This window comes from Rhinatrema bivittatum, chromosome 8, assembly GCF_901001135.1.
Source record: "Rhinatrema bivittatum chromosome 8, aRhiBiv1.1, whole genome shotgun sequence".
Taxonomy (NCBI): domain Eukaryota; kingdom Metazoa; phylum Chordata; class Amphibia; order Gymnophiona; family Rhinatrematidae; genus Rhinatrema; species Rhinatrema bivittatum.
The window spans coordinates 240,290,744-240,308,661 of record NC_042622.1 but is presented as its reverse complement, the minus strand read 5'-3'; the positions used below and the strand labels follow the sequence as shown (position 1 = coordinate 240,308,661).

At 44.7% G+C, this 17,918-nt stretch overlaps 1 protein-coding gene across 5 annotated transcripts in view; it reads right to left on the bottom strand.

The window, feature by feature from the left end:
- ZFR2 (zinc finger RNA binding protein 2) overlaps window positions 1–17,918 on the bottom strand; it is a 397,475-nt gene that overhangs the window by 29,703 nt on the left and 349,854 nt on the right. For all 5 annotated transcript variants that reach the window (XM_029614304.1, XM_029614303.1, XM_029614305.1 and 2 more), the window contains 2 exons: window positions 10,056–10,166; window positions 9,726–9,823 (listed from right to left, as the gene is read on the bottom strand). In XM_029614304.1, the coding sequence (XP_029470164.1) occupies window positions 9,782–9,823; window positions 10,056–10,166 (153 nt within the window). In that variant the 3' untranslated portion in view covers window positions 9,726–9,781. The remainder of the gene's footprint in view (window positions 1–9,725; window positions 9,824–10,055; window positions 10,167–17,918) is intronic.

The following is a 17,918-nucleotide window of genomic DNA, read 5'->3' as shown; positions in this document are numbered from 1 at the left end:
CAATCTTCTCTTTGCAGAAGAGGAATTAGAGAGCCCAAGGTTACCATCTTGAATTTTTCTCTGTTCAGAAATTTGTTTCGTGCATGGAGATCCAGTATCGGGTGTACGCCACCTGACTTTTTTGGTATTAGAAAATACCGGGAATAAAATCCCTGCCTCTGCTGGGAGAGGGGTACCGGTTCTATTGCTCGGATAGGAGGAGGGATGAGACCTCCTGCTCGAGCAAGGGAGAATGGTCGGACTGCCCCCGCATCGGTCAAGGTGGAGAGTCCGCTGGAACAGTCAGGAAATTTAGGTGGTAATCTTGGGTGACTACTGCAAGTACCCACTGGTCTGTGGTGACTGTGTGCCAAGCGCTGCTGAAGTGGCAGAGTCGACCGCTAACTGGTATGGATGGAAGAGGAGGTTGGCTTACACTCTCTGGGAAGGAGTCAAAACCCTGTTGCTGGTCCAGGCTGAGAAGCTGGCTGAGACTTTTGAGGCCGAGTCTGCCTGGATTGACCTTTTTGGTAAGGTCTGGAAGGGCGTCCTCTAGAAGCTGGAGGATAAAATTTCCTTGGCTTGTAGGTTGGCCGCTTAGAGTCTCGTCTGAAAGCTCTCTTAGGCGTGGAAGGGAACTCAGACGGCACAGAAAAAAGCTGGCACAGTGTTTCATGGTGGTCCTTCAACTGCGCCACAGTCTCTCGGATCTTTTCCCTGAAGAGAATTTATTACCATGTTATTTATTACCATGTTATAATGTATTTATTACCATGTTATAATGTAAAATTTTCTTATATCTATTTAATACAAGAAAATTATTACTTACCTGCTAATTTTCGTTCCTGTAGTACCATGGATCAGTCCAGACAGTGGCTGTTATCACCCTATTCCTTTAGTTATCTGGAAACCGATGTGATATCTCGATCGAATGTCGGTATACAAAAGAAATAAATAAATAAATAAATAAATAAATTATCTCCCATACAGGGTAGATCTGCTAACCTGTCTTGGACTTCTGGTCTTAATTCCGAGGATTTGAGCCAGGTTCATCTTCGTGCACTAATCCCCGCTGCAGACACTCTAGAGGCAGTCTCGAAGATATCATAAGCAGCGCGGACCTCGTGTTTTCCAGCATCCAGACCATTCTGAGCTAGAGTATGAAGTTGAGTCTGGAGTTGCTCTGGTAACGAATCAGAGAAGTCCTGGATCCTTTTAAAGAGGTCTCTGTTATACTGGGTCATGTATAACTGGTAAGAGGCTATGCAAGATATGAGCATAGAGACATGGAAGACACGCCTGCCAAAGTATCCAGGGATTTTTGTTCTTTCCCTGGAGGAATGAGGTTTTGAATGCCGTGCCTTCTTCTGGGCTGACTCAACAACCACAGAATGATGATCCAATTGAGATTCTGGAAACCAGGAGCTGACTGTACCAGATAGGTAGTATCTGTCTTGTGGTTGACAGGTGGAACTGAACCTGGGTGTTCCCAGTTTCTTTTTCAGGAGATCAAGTAGGATTTCATGAATTGGTATGGACATGATTTCCTAAGGAGCATCAAGAAACTGGAGTACTTCCAGCATCTTGTGCCTAGAGTTCTCTTCTATCTGAAGTTGGAAAGGAATAGTTTCAGACATTTCCTTGATGAAATTGATAAAAGATCTTCTGGTGGAGAGCGTCTTTCATCTGGGGGAGAGGACTCCCCCAGATGAAAGATCATCTGTATCCTGGGACGAATCATCGGTCCAAGGATTATAGGGCTGATCTCCAGCACCTAGTGGGTCTCCAGCAGGGAGAAAGGGTGCTAATCCTGAAGGACCAGGCCTAGGTATCAATTGCATTGGAGGCGGCACTGATGGCATCGATGGAGGCGCTGAAGGGACCGGTGACATTGATGGACGAGTCGGTGGTAAAATCCCAGACGGTGGGATGGGAATCGGTGTTTCTTCATCAACCAATGATAATGGAATCTGTGTAGAAGGCACTGGACCCACCGGTGCTCTCGGTTCCATCGGAGACAGGGCACCGATCAACGCATCCAGTCTACCCAGTAACGGTGTGAGCGCTATGGGAATCGGATCGGTGAACGGCTCGGGGACCGGTACCGGTGTCGATGGAGGATGGAAGCCCTGAAGTGCTTAACAGATGGCCTCTTGGATCATCCGATCCAATTCCTCGCGGAAGCCTGGGCCATGGAACCCAGGCACCGGAGTAGGAGATAGCACTGGAGTAGCCGGAGAGTCCACCGGTGAAGGTGGAATACCGGATCCCAACACCACTGAAGGTGGGAAATGCCTCGGTGACCTGGTCACAGAAGAGGATGGGGCCTTTTCTGGATGGGGCTTCTTTGTCGGTGGCTCTATCAACGTCGATGCCGAGGACTTGCCTGGATCGACAGACTGAGCCTTCCAATGCCGGTGTTGACGCTTTTCACGATGTTCTCCTCGGTCCTTTTCCTCAGGAGGCTATCGACAGTTTTGGAATCATCGACGCCGGTCGAACAGCAGCGGTGTGTCCCGGTGCTGGCGTGGGGTCGATGGCACAGGCTCGGAAGACTTCGAAGCTGTCGATGGAGTCGGGGTTTTTAACTGAAAGAGAAAGTCCATTTTCTCTAATTGAGCCTTACGGCCCTTCGGTGTCATTTGGGCACATATGGTGCAAGTTAGGACATCGTGGTTGGACCTGAAGCACATAACACAGACATTGTCCGAGTACAGGCGGGGCACTGACGAAAACCCGATGCCATGGCTCCGACAAAAATTTAGCCACGGTGTGGTCGATGGCCAGTAGGCCCCGAAGGGATAACTCGACGGGATTCGAACACAACAAGGGTAAAAGCTTACCTTCGACTGCGGAGTATAGGGTATTGATAGGGGTCCCCTATGGGGTAGAAGTTTTTGAAAAATTTTGAAAGACGTTCCGTGAGGAAAATTCCTGTCAGGAATCTCAGACAGCTCCTTAACCCGCATAGCTACTGCTGCGTGGGAAAAAGAAGACTGAAGGGGGACCCCTGCTGGATGCAGGGTCAGTGCATTGCTGGGCATGCCCAGTAGGTGCCAGTCTAAGTTCTAGAAACTTGACAAAAGTGTTCTGTGATTGGGCTCCATCCTGATGATGTCACCCATATGAGAGGACTACCATTCTGCTTGTCCTGTGAGAAAATAAATTTGTATCCCTGGACCGGAGTCTTGGTTAGGGGCTGAATTATACTGGTTTATGCATGAGACTACAAGAAAGCGCGGAGACTTAAGAATATTTTCCACTGAAATAAAGCAAAATTGCTTACCTTGTAATAGGTGTTATCCCAGGACAGCAGGATGTAGTCCTCACATATGGGTGACGTCACTGACGGAGCCCTATCATGGAAAACTTTCTGTCAAAGTTTCTAGAAACTTTTGACTGGCACACTGAGCATGCCCAGCATGCCATGATATTCTCATCCACAGGGGTCTCCCTTCAGTCTCATATGTAGCAATAAGCTTTAGCAAAAAATAAAACAATAAAACGTATCGGACCCAACTCTGCGGGGTGGTGGGTGGTTGTTGTGAGGACTACATCCTGCTGTCCTGGGATAACACCTATTACAAGGTAAGCAATTTTGCTTTATCCCAGGACAAGCAGGATGCTAGTCCTCACATATGGGTGATTAGCAAGCTATAGGTGATGTATATTATGAACGACGGTATACAAGAATCTTTAAATAAATAAATAAATAAATACATTTTGTTGAGAAGCAACATTGAGGTATTGTTGGCAAAAATGAAGCAGTCAAAAATCACAGCAGGTTAGATGTAGGAGGAGTTGGATTATACTGAAAACAAATTCTTTAAGACAGATTGTCCGTAGGCTGAATCTTGTCGTCCTTGTCCAAACAGTAATGAGCTGCAAAGGTGTGAAGAGAACTCCATGTTGCCACTTTACATATGTCAAGGATTGGCACTGAACGATAGTGTGCTACTGAGGTTGACATTGCTCTTACTGAATGCGCCTTTACTTGCCCTTGGAGAGGAAGGCCTGCTTTTTCATAACAGAACGCTATACAATTTGCTAACCAGCTGGAAAGAGTGTGTTTGCCCACTGGATTACCCGGTTTGTTTGGATCAAAAGAAACAAAGTTGGGTGGATTTCCTGTGGAATGCAGTGAGGTCTAAGTAATATGCTAGCACATGTTTACAGTTCAAGGTATGTAAAGTCCTTTCACCTTGGTGAGAGTGAGGCCTTGGGAAGAATGTGGGCAAAACTATGGATTGGTTTCAAGTGGAATTCCGTAACTACCTTGGGGAGGAATTTTGGATGTGTACGTAGAACCACCCTGTCATGTAGGAATTTTGTATAGGGTGAGTACATAACAAGTGCTTGTAACTCACTAATCCTTTTAGCCGATGTAATGGCTATGAGGAAGATAATCTGCCATGTGAGAAATTTAACATCACAGGAATTCATGGGTTCAAAAGAAGAACGCATGAGCCTTGTTAACACTGCTTTTCTGCACTATTGTTTAAATGGTAAAGTTTATTATAATTACACCCCTGTTTCTTGTGAACCAGCATGATGGACCACCGTCTTGAATGTTGGTATATAAAAAAGTTAAAAAACAAAAAACAAAACACACCAGATTAAGGTCCCATTCTGTGACTGGTGGCCGTATTGGTGGTTTAAGGTGAGTTAAACCTCTCATAAATCTACTGACAAGAGGTTGTAAGGTTATGGGTGCATCTCCCATCTTGTTTTGGTAAGCCAAGATTGCACTCAAGTGTACTCTTACAGATGAGGTCTGGAGACCAGAGTCTGAAAGATGACATAAGTAGTCTAGTAGAGAAGGTGGGGGGCAGGAGAAAGGGTCAATGTCCTTTTGTGTGCACCACAAAGTAAATCTTTTCCATTTTGAAGAATAGTTCTTCCGTGTGGAAGGTTTATGTGAAGCTATAAGCACTTGAGAGACATTAGTTGAAAGATTGAGTGGTTGTAAAATCAAGCTTTCAACATCCATGCTGTCAGAGATAGGGATTGAAGGTTGGGATGGCGCAACCTGCCCTGATCTTGAATTATGAGAGTGGGGAGCCACACCCAGGCGAATTGGCTCTGCGATTGAGAGGTCGAGAAGTATGGGAAACCACATTTGTCGAGGCCAATGTGGGGCTATTAGGATCATGGACCCCTTGTCCTGTTGTAGCTTCACTAGAGTTTTGGGTATTAGCGGTATCGGAGGATACGCATATAGAAGGCCTGAGTTCCAAGGGCAAGCAAAGGCGTCCTTGTCTGGCTGGTGTTTCTGTTTGTGCAGAGAGCAGAAGTTGTCCACTTTGTGATTCAGATGTGATGCAAAGAGGTCTATTATTGGATGTCCCCAACGTTGAAATATCCTGGTCGCTACTAAGGGATCCAGGGACCACTCGTGAGGTTGGAACTGACGACTGAGGCGAGCTGCAACTACGTTGTGGATGCCCGCTAGATAAGTGGCCCGGAGAAATATGGAATGTGTCAGGGCCCAGTCCCAAATCTGTGCTGCTTCTTGACAAAGGAGATACAAGCCTGTACCTCCTTGTTTGTTCAGATACCACATGGCTACTGTATTGTTTGTTTGAATCAGAACAGTCTTGTGTGAAAGGCAGTCCTTGAACGCATGCAGAGCATAACGTATAGCTCGAAGTACTAGGAAATTGATTTTAAATGTTGCTTTGAGTTAGTCCAAGTACCCTGGGTTTGGAGATTGTCTATGTGAGCTCCCCAACCTAAGGGTGGATGCATCTGTAGTTAAAGTTAACTGTGGGACTGGTTGTTGTAAGGGTAGGCCCTTGCGCAAGTTGTCCCTGTTTGCTCACCAAAGGAGAGATGAACGTAGCTGGTGGGTTACTTGAATTGGAGAAGACAGTGGTTGAATGGCTTGTATCCATTGTGACCTTAATGTCCATTGGGTCATTCTCATGGCTAGTCTTGCCATAGGAGTGACATAAACCATAGAGGCCATGTGGCCTAGTAAAGTGAAAAACTGATGAGCTGTCGCTTGTTTTCTGCGAGTGTAGTGAGTTTGCCAATGGGGAAAGTGTTTCTGCCCGATCTTTGGGTAGGAAAGCTCTTGAAAGGATGGTGTTCAAGTCTGCTCCGATGAATTGAAGTACGTGAGACGGGATGAGATGGGACTTTTGGTAATTGAAGAGAAAAGCTATCGAGTGTAGCAGAGTAATCGTTTGACTGAGAGAAGCCAGAGCTCCTTGTTGAGATTGACTTCTGATGAGCCAGTTGTCTAGGTAGGGGAAAATGTGTACTTTCCTTGTGTAAGTGCGCTGCTACCACTGCCAGGCATTTCGTGAACACTCTGGGAGCTGAGGCAAGTCCGAATGGTAGTACTCTGTACTGGAAATGCTGTTGACCCACCAGGAAACGCAGATACTTGCGATGAGGAGGGAATATTGGAATGTGAGCATAAGCGTCTTGTAGATCCAGAGAACAAAGCCAATCCCCTGTTTGAAGAAGGGGAAGCATGGTGCCTAGAGAAACCATCCTGAACTTTTTTTTCCTTAGAAATTTTGTTGAGATTTCTGAGGTCTAGGATGGGACGTAGGCCTCCTGTTTTTCTTTGGACTGAGGAAATAGCGGGAGTAGAATCCTCTGCCCTGCTGAGTCCGGGGCACCGGTTCTATTGCTCTGGCTCTCAGAAGGGTGGATAATTCTGCAGGCTAATAACTGCCTAGGATAAACCTATGTTTTTGTATCTTACAGTTTTTGTTGATTTATATATTTATCTCTCTCTAATTGTTTCTTAGTTTAAACTCTGTACTGTCTTCCATTGCCCAGGTTTTATGCTCCCTGTTTAATGTAACTTTACTTTCTACCTTGATGTTAATTGGTTTCCCCTCAGTTACATTGTAAACCGGTACGATAAGACCTAGTCTTGAGCATCGGTATAGGAAAAAGAAATTAAATAAATAAATAAATTGCAAATGAATTCTGTGATTTTCGTTTTGCGAAAGAGGTTTTTGAGGAGAGTCTCTTGGAATTGAGAGGAAATTGAGTTGGTAACCTTGTGATATTATTGAGAGTACCCATTGGTCTGTTATCTGTAACCAATGGTTGTAGGAGGATGGAAACTCGACCTCCTACTGGCAAGTTCGGTTTGGGATTGAGGAGATGGCTTTTGCTCTCTGGTGGTGGTTTCAAAAACCTGTAGCCGGTCCCGTCTGATGTGGCGGTTGCGGCCTAGCGGTTCTAGGTTGTCTGGGCTGAGATCTTTGCTGTGGGCGAGAAGATCTACCCCTGGATGCTGGTGGATAATACCGTCTCTGCCTATAGAAAGGTTTCCTGGTTTCTTTCCTTGGTGGACGGCGAGACATTGAAGAGGAAGAGTCTTGTGGGACTGACGATAGTTGGCGTAGTGTCTCCGTGTGTTCTTTTAATTGGGCCACTGCGTCCTGGACCTTTGACCCAAACAGGTTGTCACCTACGCAGGGTGAATCCACCAGCTTATCCTGTACCTCAGGCCTGAGGTCAGAGGCTTTTAGCCAGGCCCAGCGGCGTGCACTGATTCCTGAGACTGCTACTCTCGAAGCTGTTTCGAAGTTGTCGTAAGCGGCCTGGACTTCATGCTTTCCAGCTTCAAGTCCTTTATGTACGATAGCCTGAGCTGCATCCTGGTACTGTTGAGGTAGGGAGTCTGTGAGTTTCCTGCATCTGCTTCCATAGATTCCTTTAATATTGTGTCATATATAGTTGGTAAGATGCTATATCCTGGAGTTAAGCATGGCTCCCTTGGAATACCATTCTACCTAGAGAATCCAGGAATCGATGTTCCTTTCCTGGTGGAGTAGAGGAATGAGGTCGTACTCTTTTGGATTTCTTTTGAGCCAACTTAACTACTACAGATTGATGCGGTAACTGTGACTTTTGGTAACCAGGAACATGTTGGACAAGATACGTAGTGTCCACTCTTTTATTAATTGGTGGAGCGGAACATGGGTGTGTTCCCAGAGCCTGTGTTGTAATTCCAAAAGTACTTCGTGGATAGGAATGGCCAGGATCATGTATCCTGCTCAGACACTAATTTGAAAGGTATTGTGTCTGCCATATCTTTTATGAAATTAGTGAAGGACAAGTCTTCTGGTGGAGACTTTTTCCTTCCTTCAGGAGGAGATGGCTCAAACATGAAGCTTTCAGATGAGGAATCAGTATTTTTCTCCTCCCATGAGTCGTATGTCACTTGTTTTGAAGGAGAAGTTGGGGAAGACCTCGGTGGAAGTGATGGAGTCAGTGGTCTGAAGAGTTCTGAAGGTCCCAGTTGAGGATTATCAAAGGGGTTTTGTCCAGGAACATCCTCTATTCCCCTAGGATTAGTAGGGATAGGTTGCGGTGGGATGGCACCGACGAGGGCGTCGAGTCTATCCATCACATTTTAAATATGGAGTATGCCAGATGCTCTGGAGCCCCAGGCATGGGTAATGGCATCGGTGTTGGCCCTGTTTTCGGGAATGGCCCCGGCATCGGTGCAGGCACCAGCATAGGCGCGGGTATCGGCCGGGGCACCGGTGTTGGTGCTGGCGTCGGTATCGGCAGAGGTGACGGCATCTATGCAGGCGCCGGCATCGGTGCGGGCACCGACATAGACACTGGTGTCTGTTTCGGTGAGGGCATCGGCGTCTGTATCGATGGTCGATGCTCCTGTAGTGCTTCTCACACCGCCTGGCGGATGAATCCACTCAGCTGCTCTGTAATAGCTGATGCAGGCAGAGCAGCTATACGTGGTGGCGGTGGGGGCGTCATCGGTCCTACCACAGGGCCCTGTGGAGGTTCGACGTATGGCATTTCGAGAGAAGGTGAACGCCTCTGTGTCGAAGGCCTTGGTATTTCTTGTAAGCGAGGCCACTTAGCTGTCGACTTCTCCGGGGATAATAGAGGACTCCGGAATCGAAGGATGCCCATGCTTAGATCGGTGCTCTAAGGTTTTTCTAGGCTCAATGCAGTCTTGATCGATGCCGCGGATGGAGTCGGTGATGAACGATCCCCTAAAACCCTCCAGACGACGTTTTTTAAGGATTATCCGTTTGAAGCTCCAGCCGGAGACAACTGAGTGGACGTCGATGTGGAAGGTAATAGTTGAAGGTGGAACAAATGTTCCATCTTTTCTTGTCATGCTTTGCGACCTTTAGCAGTCATTTCTGCACATTTTGGGCAGGATGAAACATCATGAGACTGGCCCAAACAAAGTACACACTCGAGGTGTGGATCCGTAATGGACATGGTCTGATTAAAATTGGGACATTTTTTAAATCCCGTGGCCATGATAATCCTCGCAGCCGATGGATTTCTGACGAAAAATTTATAAAACTCAAATGAGTCGGAAAAGAAGTATTGTACTTCTTTCAAAATTATAAAACTCAAATGAGTCGGAAAAGAAGTATTGTACTCACTGGCTGGTGGTAATAAGAGAGACCCCAATGTGGGAGAGAAAAAATGAATTTTTAATCTGATTTTTAGTCAGAGATTGTGTGAAGAAGTTCACACAGGGCTCCTGCTCCGTGATGCCAAAAGCAGCGTGGAAAAACAAAGACTGAAGGGAGACCCCTGTGGATGAGAATATCATGGCATGCTGGGCATGCTCAGTGGCTCAGTGTGCCAGTCAAACGTTTCTAGAAACTTTGACAGAAAGTTTCCGTGATAGGGCTCCATCAGTGACGTCACCCATATGTGAGGAATAGCAATCCTGCTTGTCCTGGGATAAAACAAGACATTTGCTTTTAGTAATCTCTCCTTACCTGTGCACTCGCTGTGACATCTTCCCGCTGCTGATTGGTCATGGTCTCTAGAGCATCTATTTGGTCTTTCTCACAAGGGTCTTGTAGTCCTGGGCCATCTGCAGAGAAATTAAAAAGGATGGCGCCAATGTAAATCTGAGGAACTGCTGTACTTTGTAACCTTTACAGCAGGATGAGGCAAAGTGTACCAGCTTCAGAGCTGCTTACATAACAGCATAGACACTGGCAATTGCTTATGGTAAAGCCAGGTATTCTTTCAAACACAAGACATAACTATAGATAAAAACAATTTCTATAAATCTCTCATATACACATGGCTACAAAACGAACCTGACAAGAGTACCCCGTGGCTATGCATTCTAAGATTCTCCGCATGGCGTCTCCAGGACTTAGCGGGCTGGACACGCTACTTAAAGCCTTTTCTACCAGCAGCTCCATTGCCTGCAAGGGAAAGGGGGCAACAAAACAGAGAAGTCAGCATAATTGGCACAACAGCATCAATGCCCAGAACAACAGAAATCCTCTGACAACAAAAAAACTGTTTATGCCAAGAAGAAACATTTCTGAACAATACCATAATGTAGCTAATTTCTTGCTTAAAAAACATTATGCTCTAAATGGATAACATAGCCAAAATACACAATTATAATCTTACAAAAAACATACAAATTAGACAATGGTCCCCTCTATAATTAAGCAGTAAGAATGGATGTAAAACAACTGCAGATGAAATTAACGTGGACAAGTGCAAAGTGATGCATATAGGGAAAAAATAACCCTTGCTTTAGTTACACAATGTTAGGTTCTATCTTAAGAGTTACCACCCAGCAAAAAGATCTAGGCGAGGTCACGTGATGTGGTGAGCCGGGGTGGACGGAAACTCCTGAGCTCCGAGTGCCTGGCTCCAACAGCGCGTCTTAAACTCCTCATTTGCAGCTCCAACGCACAACCAACACTGAAAACTGTGAGTGCTTATGTCCATAGCCCGGTATATGAACAGGGCGTCCCCCCCGATGGCTTCTAAGACCACAAAAAAAGAGAAAGAAAAAGCGCGCGGCCCCGATGCTAAAATGGCCGCCACGATCGACAGTACAGGGGACTCCTCGCAGGCAGGGCTCACTTTACCGGCTATTGAGCAGGTTATAAAGGCGGCACTGGATGAAAAACTAGAGGGGCTGAAAGCACAAATGGGAGAGGTTCAAGCGGCAATTGCTGAATTATCTCCCCGCATAGACCATGCTGAAGGCAGGATTTCAGTGCTTGAAGATGATGCACTTAGGGCGGAGACAAAAGTTGAAAAGCAGGGGAAACCTCCTAACACAGCTTTTAGGACAAAGTGGATGATCTAGAAAACAGGGAGCGGAGAATCAACTTACGCTTCCTAGGTTTCCCTGAAGACATAGAGGACAAAAATATGGGGGAAATACTGGAACAATGGCTTCCTGATGCCTTAGAATTACAGCAATTCAAGGGGTCTCTTAAAATAGAGCGAGCGCACAGATTAGGAGCCAAAAAGCCTGACGCCACGAGACCACGTTTGATCATAGCAAAATTCTTAAGTTACACCCATAAGAATGAAATCTGGAAGGCATATAGACGTAAGCAAAATATCCAGTATGGGACATATAATATCCGGATCTTCCAGGATTTCTCAGCCCGGGTATCTGAGCAGCGTAAAGGGTTTGCACCAGTTTGCTCTCAGTTATTCCAGCAGAAAATCAAATTTGCCCTTCAATACCCTGCAAAACTTAGGGTCTGGCACGCTGAAAAACAACATCACTTCCAATCGCCAGAAGCAGCCGCTGAATTTATGCGAACCCTCACTAATCCTTAGACAGCTAGAACGGAGACAGCACACACTGTTCTTGGGCTACCCTATAGCAAACGCCACAATGCCATCCCCCACTGGCTACTACGTAGGGCCGGTCTCTTCCTTTATATTGCCCACTGTGAAGGGCACCGTAGCCCAGCGACTTTAATCATAGTTTTATAAGGGCCAACCGGAATGTCCACCATTTTCAAAAAGTAAGCAAGAAGAGTTTTCATTAATCTCTCCTGCCTATTTGAAACTGTGAGATCCCATCTCTCTGTTGGGGGTTTTTTTTGTTTACAATCTGGAGCTATAGCACTTGTACACTAATCAAATGACCTCCATGCCTCCACGACTGAGGCTGTTAACCACTTGGACTAGAAGGGGAGGGAATTTCAGGGGGGGAGGGGGGAGGGGAATCCTATTCAGCCACAGTTCAATACTAACCATGCAATACGCTACTGTTCAGCAACCAGTTCCAATACAGTTTCTTCACTACTATCCACACCTGCAACCTGCAGACTCTACCACCCCTAGGCTAGGCAAAACTAACTCCGTTACACGGCCTTGGAGGGAAGGTCAGGCTGGGAGCCTTCGCCTCTCTTTTGTGTTTGATCACCAATCCATCTGTCTCAGTGAGGTCCCAGCTGTTCTATGCATAACATAATATCCTGGAACGTCAACGGACTGGGTTCACCCATCAAAACGACGGAAAGTGCTAGACCACCTCAAACGTTTAAGGGCTGATATAGCAGGAATTCAGGAGACCCATCTCACGGCGGCTGAAAGCCAAAAACTACAAAGAGATTGGGTTGGCTGCTGCGTTTTTTCAGCCGCAGTCAACAGAAAAGGCAGGAGTTGCCATATTGATTAACAAAACAGCAAACTTCCAAGTTATCAAAAGTATTGCGGATCCTAATGGACGGTTCATTCTACTAGTTTGGCCAATGGAATAATCTCCTGGTCACAATCTGTAACGTATATGCCCCAAATGAATATTCACACTCATTTATGGAATCGATCTGTAATCTGTTACATACACACTCACAGGGACAAATGTTCCTTATAGGGGACTTCAATTATGTACACGACGGATCTCTGGATAAACATCCACCGCAACGGACAGTCACTACCAAACATAAGAAGGGCATAGCATTTTTATGCCATCAACTCCAACTAACAGACATATGGCGGGTCCTACATCCGGGTGAAAACAGACTATAACCCATGTTTCTCGGTCTCACCTGTCGTTATCTCGCATAGACTATATTTTGATTTCTCGCTCCCTGTTCTTTCGTGTTCAGAAAGCGACTATTGAAACACAGATCATATCTGACCATGCTCCAATAACTGTCCAGCTCACCCCATCCCAAACTACTCAAGGAGACCGGCTATGGAGATTCCCAGTTATCTCAAGGATGATAATGGATTCAAAGAGTACTTGACGACTAAATGGAAGGAGTACTCCGAACATAATGGAACTCATACGTCGGACCCTCACCTTTTCTGGGAAGCAGGGAAGGCGGTATTACGAGGAGACATAATCTCCTATGTCCACGCACGTAATAAGAAACTCATTCAAAAAATACTAGACTACGAACATCAACTTGCAAAATGTAAAGCGGACTTAATCAAAGCCCCTTCACTAGACCAACGAAAAGCATACTATAGTCTACTTGGGAATTTAAACGCCGTGCTACATATGAGAGCCCAGGCTTATCTGCAAAAAGGAGAACAACACTTATTCAGGTTCGGCAACAAGTCCGGCAAACTCATGGCGAATTTAGTTCGGACGGCTAGAAAGAAAACCTTTATCAACAGCATGAAGAGTTCCAATGGGACTGCCACTACCGATCCGCGGGAAATCTGCGAAGTTCTACGGAAATTTTATGAACAACTTTATACACCAGACCATGGCAGAGGAGAATCAGAGGAACTGGATTTTTTTCAGAATCTACCACTCCCTAAGCTCACCGTGCCCCAACAAGAATTTTTAAATAGACCGTTACAAACATATGAGATCGCCCAAGCCATAGCCGCCACGCAAGCGGGGAAATCACCGGGGGCCAGATGGCCTCTCGTACGATTTTTATAAAATCTTACAAATGCACGTGACAGTCCCCCACTTACTAATTACTACTCAGCAGGCATCACAGAGGGGAAATTCCCTCAGTCATTTAACATAGCACACATTACAGTCCTACCCAAACCTGGTAAAGATTTATTGCAACCCTCATCCTAACCGTCCGATCTCTCTGCTAAATTGCGATCTAAAAACTTTTAGCAAAGGTTTTTGGCGGAGAGGCTAAATATTATCCTACCATGTGTGATATCTCCTCATCAGGTGGGCTTTGTAAAAGGTCGATCTCCTCATGCAAATATGTTAAAGTTAATCTCCGCTATGGAACTCTGCCAATCGCAAACATACCTGCACTTGCTATCGGGATTCGACTCCGAAAAAGCGTTTGACAGGGTTGCTTGGCCCTACTTATTTGCAACGCTTCAACGTTATGGCATCCAAGGGGACTTTCTGCAGTACATCCATCTACTATATAGTTCACCAGTATCCCGTATCTTAGCAAATGGATACCTGTCCAAAGATATACATCTGGCACGTGGAGTTTCGACAAGGATGTCCACTATCCCCACTGCTCTATATATTAGCTATTGACCCCCTATTACGTAAGTTAGATCTGAGCACAATTGTCTATGGTTTTGGAGGTCCCCATTGTACTTTTAAAATTGCGGCCTTTGCCGACGATGTATTAATCTTCATCACTCAACCGATGACGTCACTGCCTGAAGTGCTTAATCTGCAACGTCAGTACGGACAGTTCGCCGGTCTAAAAATAAATCTAGATAAGTCCGAGGTTATAGATGTTGCAGGTACGGTGCGAACTGCCTGGACGGGCGATTTTTCCACTGCGTTGGGTGTCCAAAAGAACTCAAATACTTGGGCATACGAATCCCTATAAAACATCAAACAGCTTTATGCCGCCAATATAAAACCATTACTCGAACAATCGGCAACAAAACTGCGTCAGTGGACACCTTTACCTCTCTCACTCACCGGACGGATACAACTGGTCAAAATGATACTGCTACCTAAGTGGCTATATGTTCTGCAACTAACACCAGTTTGGCTCACTAAACAGGACTACAAACGCTTCATGAAAGAATTACAGTTGTTTCTTTGGCGGGGCAAAAAAGCACGCCTAGCAATGGCAGTATTGACTATGCCAATGGACACTGGGGGTCTAGGCTGTCCAGATCTGCTCACCTACAACCTTGCGTGTACGCTTAGATATGTCAATGACTGGCTATTCTCTACTCCAGATTTGTCCCTTCCAAGCATCTTCTAGATGGTATGGAGTCTCGTCTTTGAACCCGTTAATACATCTCCCATCCACAATGATTCCAGGACTCATCAAAAATTCTGTATTACTACGGACTTGTCGGAAAGTCTGGATCATTGTTTGCACCAAATATCAACAGCATACACGAATGAGTCCTCTGTTGCAGATATCGGGGAACCCACTCTTGAGCCTGGACTCCTCCAAGAGCCCATTTCACAAATGGCAGCTGCCGGATTAACATATGTGTATCAACTTTATGAGGTGTCTACTGGAAGGATCCTGACATACCCGGAACTACAAACTGCATACAAATTAACGGGAACTGACCAATTTGCCTATCAGCAAATAAACCCACTATATCCGAAGTCTAAATTCACTGCACCAACTCTTCAGATCTCTCAAAAACTTATGGATTTAATACATCCCGGCTTAACCAAGAAATCTTCAATATCCAAGCTGGCTAAGTCTTTACACACACTCATACCATCGACTTTCCTAGATACTCTCTTTGCTAAATGGAAGCAATGGGCACTCTGCACGATTCCAAAAGTGGATTTCAAATATAGTATGGCAATTACTTATGAAATCTCCGACAATGTACTCCTACGAGAAACGCACTACAAATTCCTATGGCGACTGTACATACCACCTACCCGAGCATACCATATGCGTATTGTCACAACCAACAAATGCTCCAAGTGTCAGACACTGGAGGGCGACTATAGCCACTGTTTTTGGGAGTGCAAGGATATCTTGAGTTTTTGGGACCAGCTATGTACCTTTTGTTCCCAATTGTTACATATAAAGATACCCCTTCACCCTACGGTATGGCTCTTTGGAATAATGCCGACTATGCTCCAATCTACCAGTGATACCGAAAGATTATTCATACAAAAAGCAGGTCTCTTGGGAAAAAAATCCATACTACAACACTGGACAATAAACACCCCACCAAGCCATGAACAGTGGTTTAAACATCTGGTACGTTTGTGTACAATGGAACTCGCGGTGGCACGGACTTTGTCTACAAAAGCCTCTGCGTTGGTGTCAGCCATATGGTCACCTTTAACAGACTACTTATCACCGTCCATCCTTTCCAACGCCCGCATACCGTAAAGTTTCGTCGGCTACATTGGGATGGACACTTGGAAACCGGTGACGGACATGCCTTTACAATGTTTTGTCCATCTTAATTCTCTTCTGCTATGGCAATGAAGTGATATGACTTGAGGGATATGATATAGACACCCTGTGTTTGTTGGGGAGGTTCTATGCCTTGCCTATTACAACGTGTGGATATATGGGTTGCTAAACTGCTTAACTGCTTGTAGTTTTTAGTATTGCAAATTTTTGAATTTAACTGGAACTGGGGGAGGGAGGGAGGGGAGGAAAAAGGGGGGGGGAGGGAGAGGGGGAACAAGGGGGGTAACTGAAAGGAAATGTTTGCTCCCACCAGTTTTTTGAGAACAGCCCTAATTGGGTGAGTTTAAAGAAGTTTTATATTATATTATATTATATTATATTATATTGTCATTATCTGTATAGGGTACTAAGGGTGTACTCCCTACCATACTGATGTATTACTCGCTCTCTGTTTGTTGAGTACTTCTTTATAACTGTTGTAATATGGTAAACATTTTTGAAAAGTCAATAAAAGACAGTTTCAAAAAAAAAAAAAAAAAAAAGATCTAGGCATCATAGTGGATAATACATTGAAATAGTCGGCCCAGTGTGCTGAGGTGATCAAAAAAGCAAACAATGTTAGGAATTAATAGGAAGGGAATGGAGAATAAAATGGAAGATGTCATAATGCCTCTGTGTCGCTCCATGGTGAGAATGCACCTTGAATACTGTGTGCAATTCTGGTCACCGCAGAGAAGGGCGACCAAAATAAGGGGCATGGAACAACTGCCCAATGAGGACAAGCTAAAGAAGTTAGTGCTGTTCAGTTTGGAGTAGAGACGACTGAGGGAGGATATGACAGAAGTCTACAAAATCATGAAAGGACTTGAACAAGTTAATATAAATTGGTTATTTACTCTCTCAGATAATAAAAGGACCAGGGGGCAATCTATGAAGTTCGCAAGTAGCTCATTTAAAACAAATCAAAGAAAATTCTTTTTCACTCAGCGCATAGTTAATTCTGGAATTCATTGCCAGTGGATGTGCTTACAGCAGTTAGTGTAACTGGGTTTAAAAAAGGTTTGGATAAGTTCCTTGAGGATAAAACCATAAACTATTACAGTAATTAATAAGCAATAGTAGCTTGTGATCCATCTAATGTTTGGGTACTTGCCAGGTGCTTGCGACTTGGATTGACCTCTGTTGGAAACAGTATACTGGGCTTGATGGACCCTTGATCTGACCCAGTATAGCAATTCTTATGTTCTTAATTACATGCACAGGTAAGAACTGGTTCAGTGAAACAATGGCTGAAGAGAAACTCCTGCCCTTCCTCATTTTGGAGTAATTTAAAAAATATTTTGTGTGTTTAAATGGCAGTTCTAAAACTGACCTTGCTCAGTGCACATAATCTCGTTCCCCAAGTACTTTTACACACAAAGAAAAGGTGTTCCAGGGACGTGGAGTTTGGGCGTAGTCAGCACTTACATGCATTCTTTTCAATTTTATTTATTTATTTATTTTTGGTTTTTATATACCGGAAGTTCCTGTATAAAATACATATCATTCCGGTTCACAGGTAACTGAAATAACTACCGCCATGTGGCGGTTTACATGGAACATATCAAACGATTTACATAGAACATATCAAACGATTGCTTTATAATAAGTAGAAAAAACAAACTTTTAAAAAGTATACGTGTAAAAACTTTTAAAAAGTATACTTTTAAAAAGTATACGTGTAAGCTTACACCCTCCAAAGAAGTGCAACTTTATGCAAGTAAATGCGTGCATGTGCTTAGCCAGAGTATTTTCAAAGTGAACTTTCATGCTTCAGTTTGCTCACTTTTAAATTTTAAAAAAGCCATCTTACCAGTCATTTTTTATACCATCCAACAGGACAAT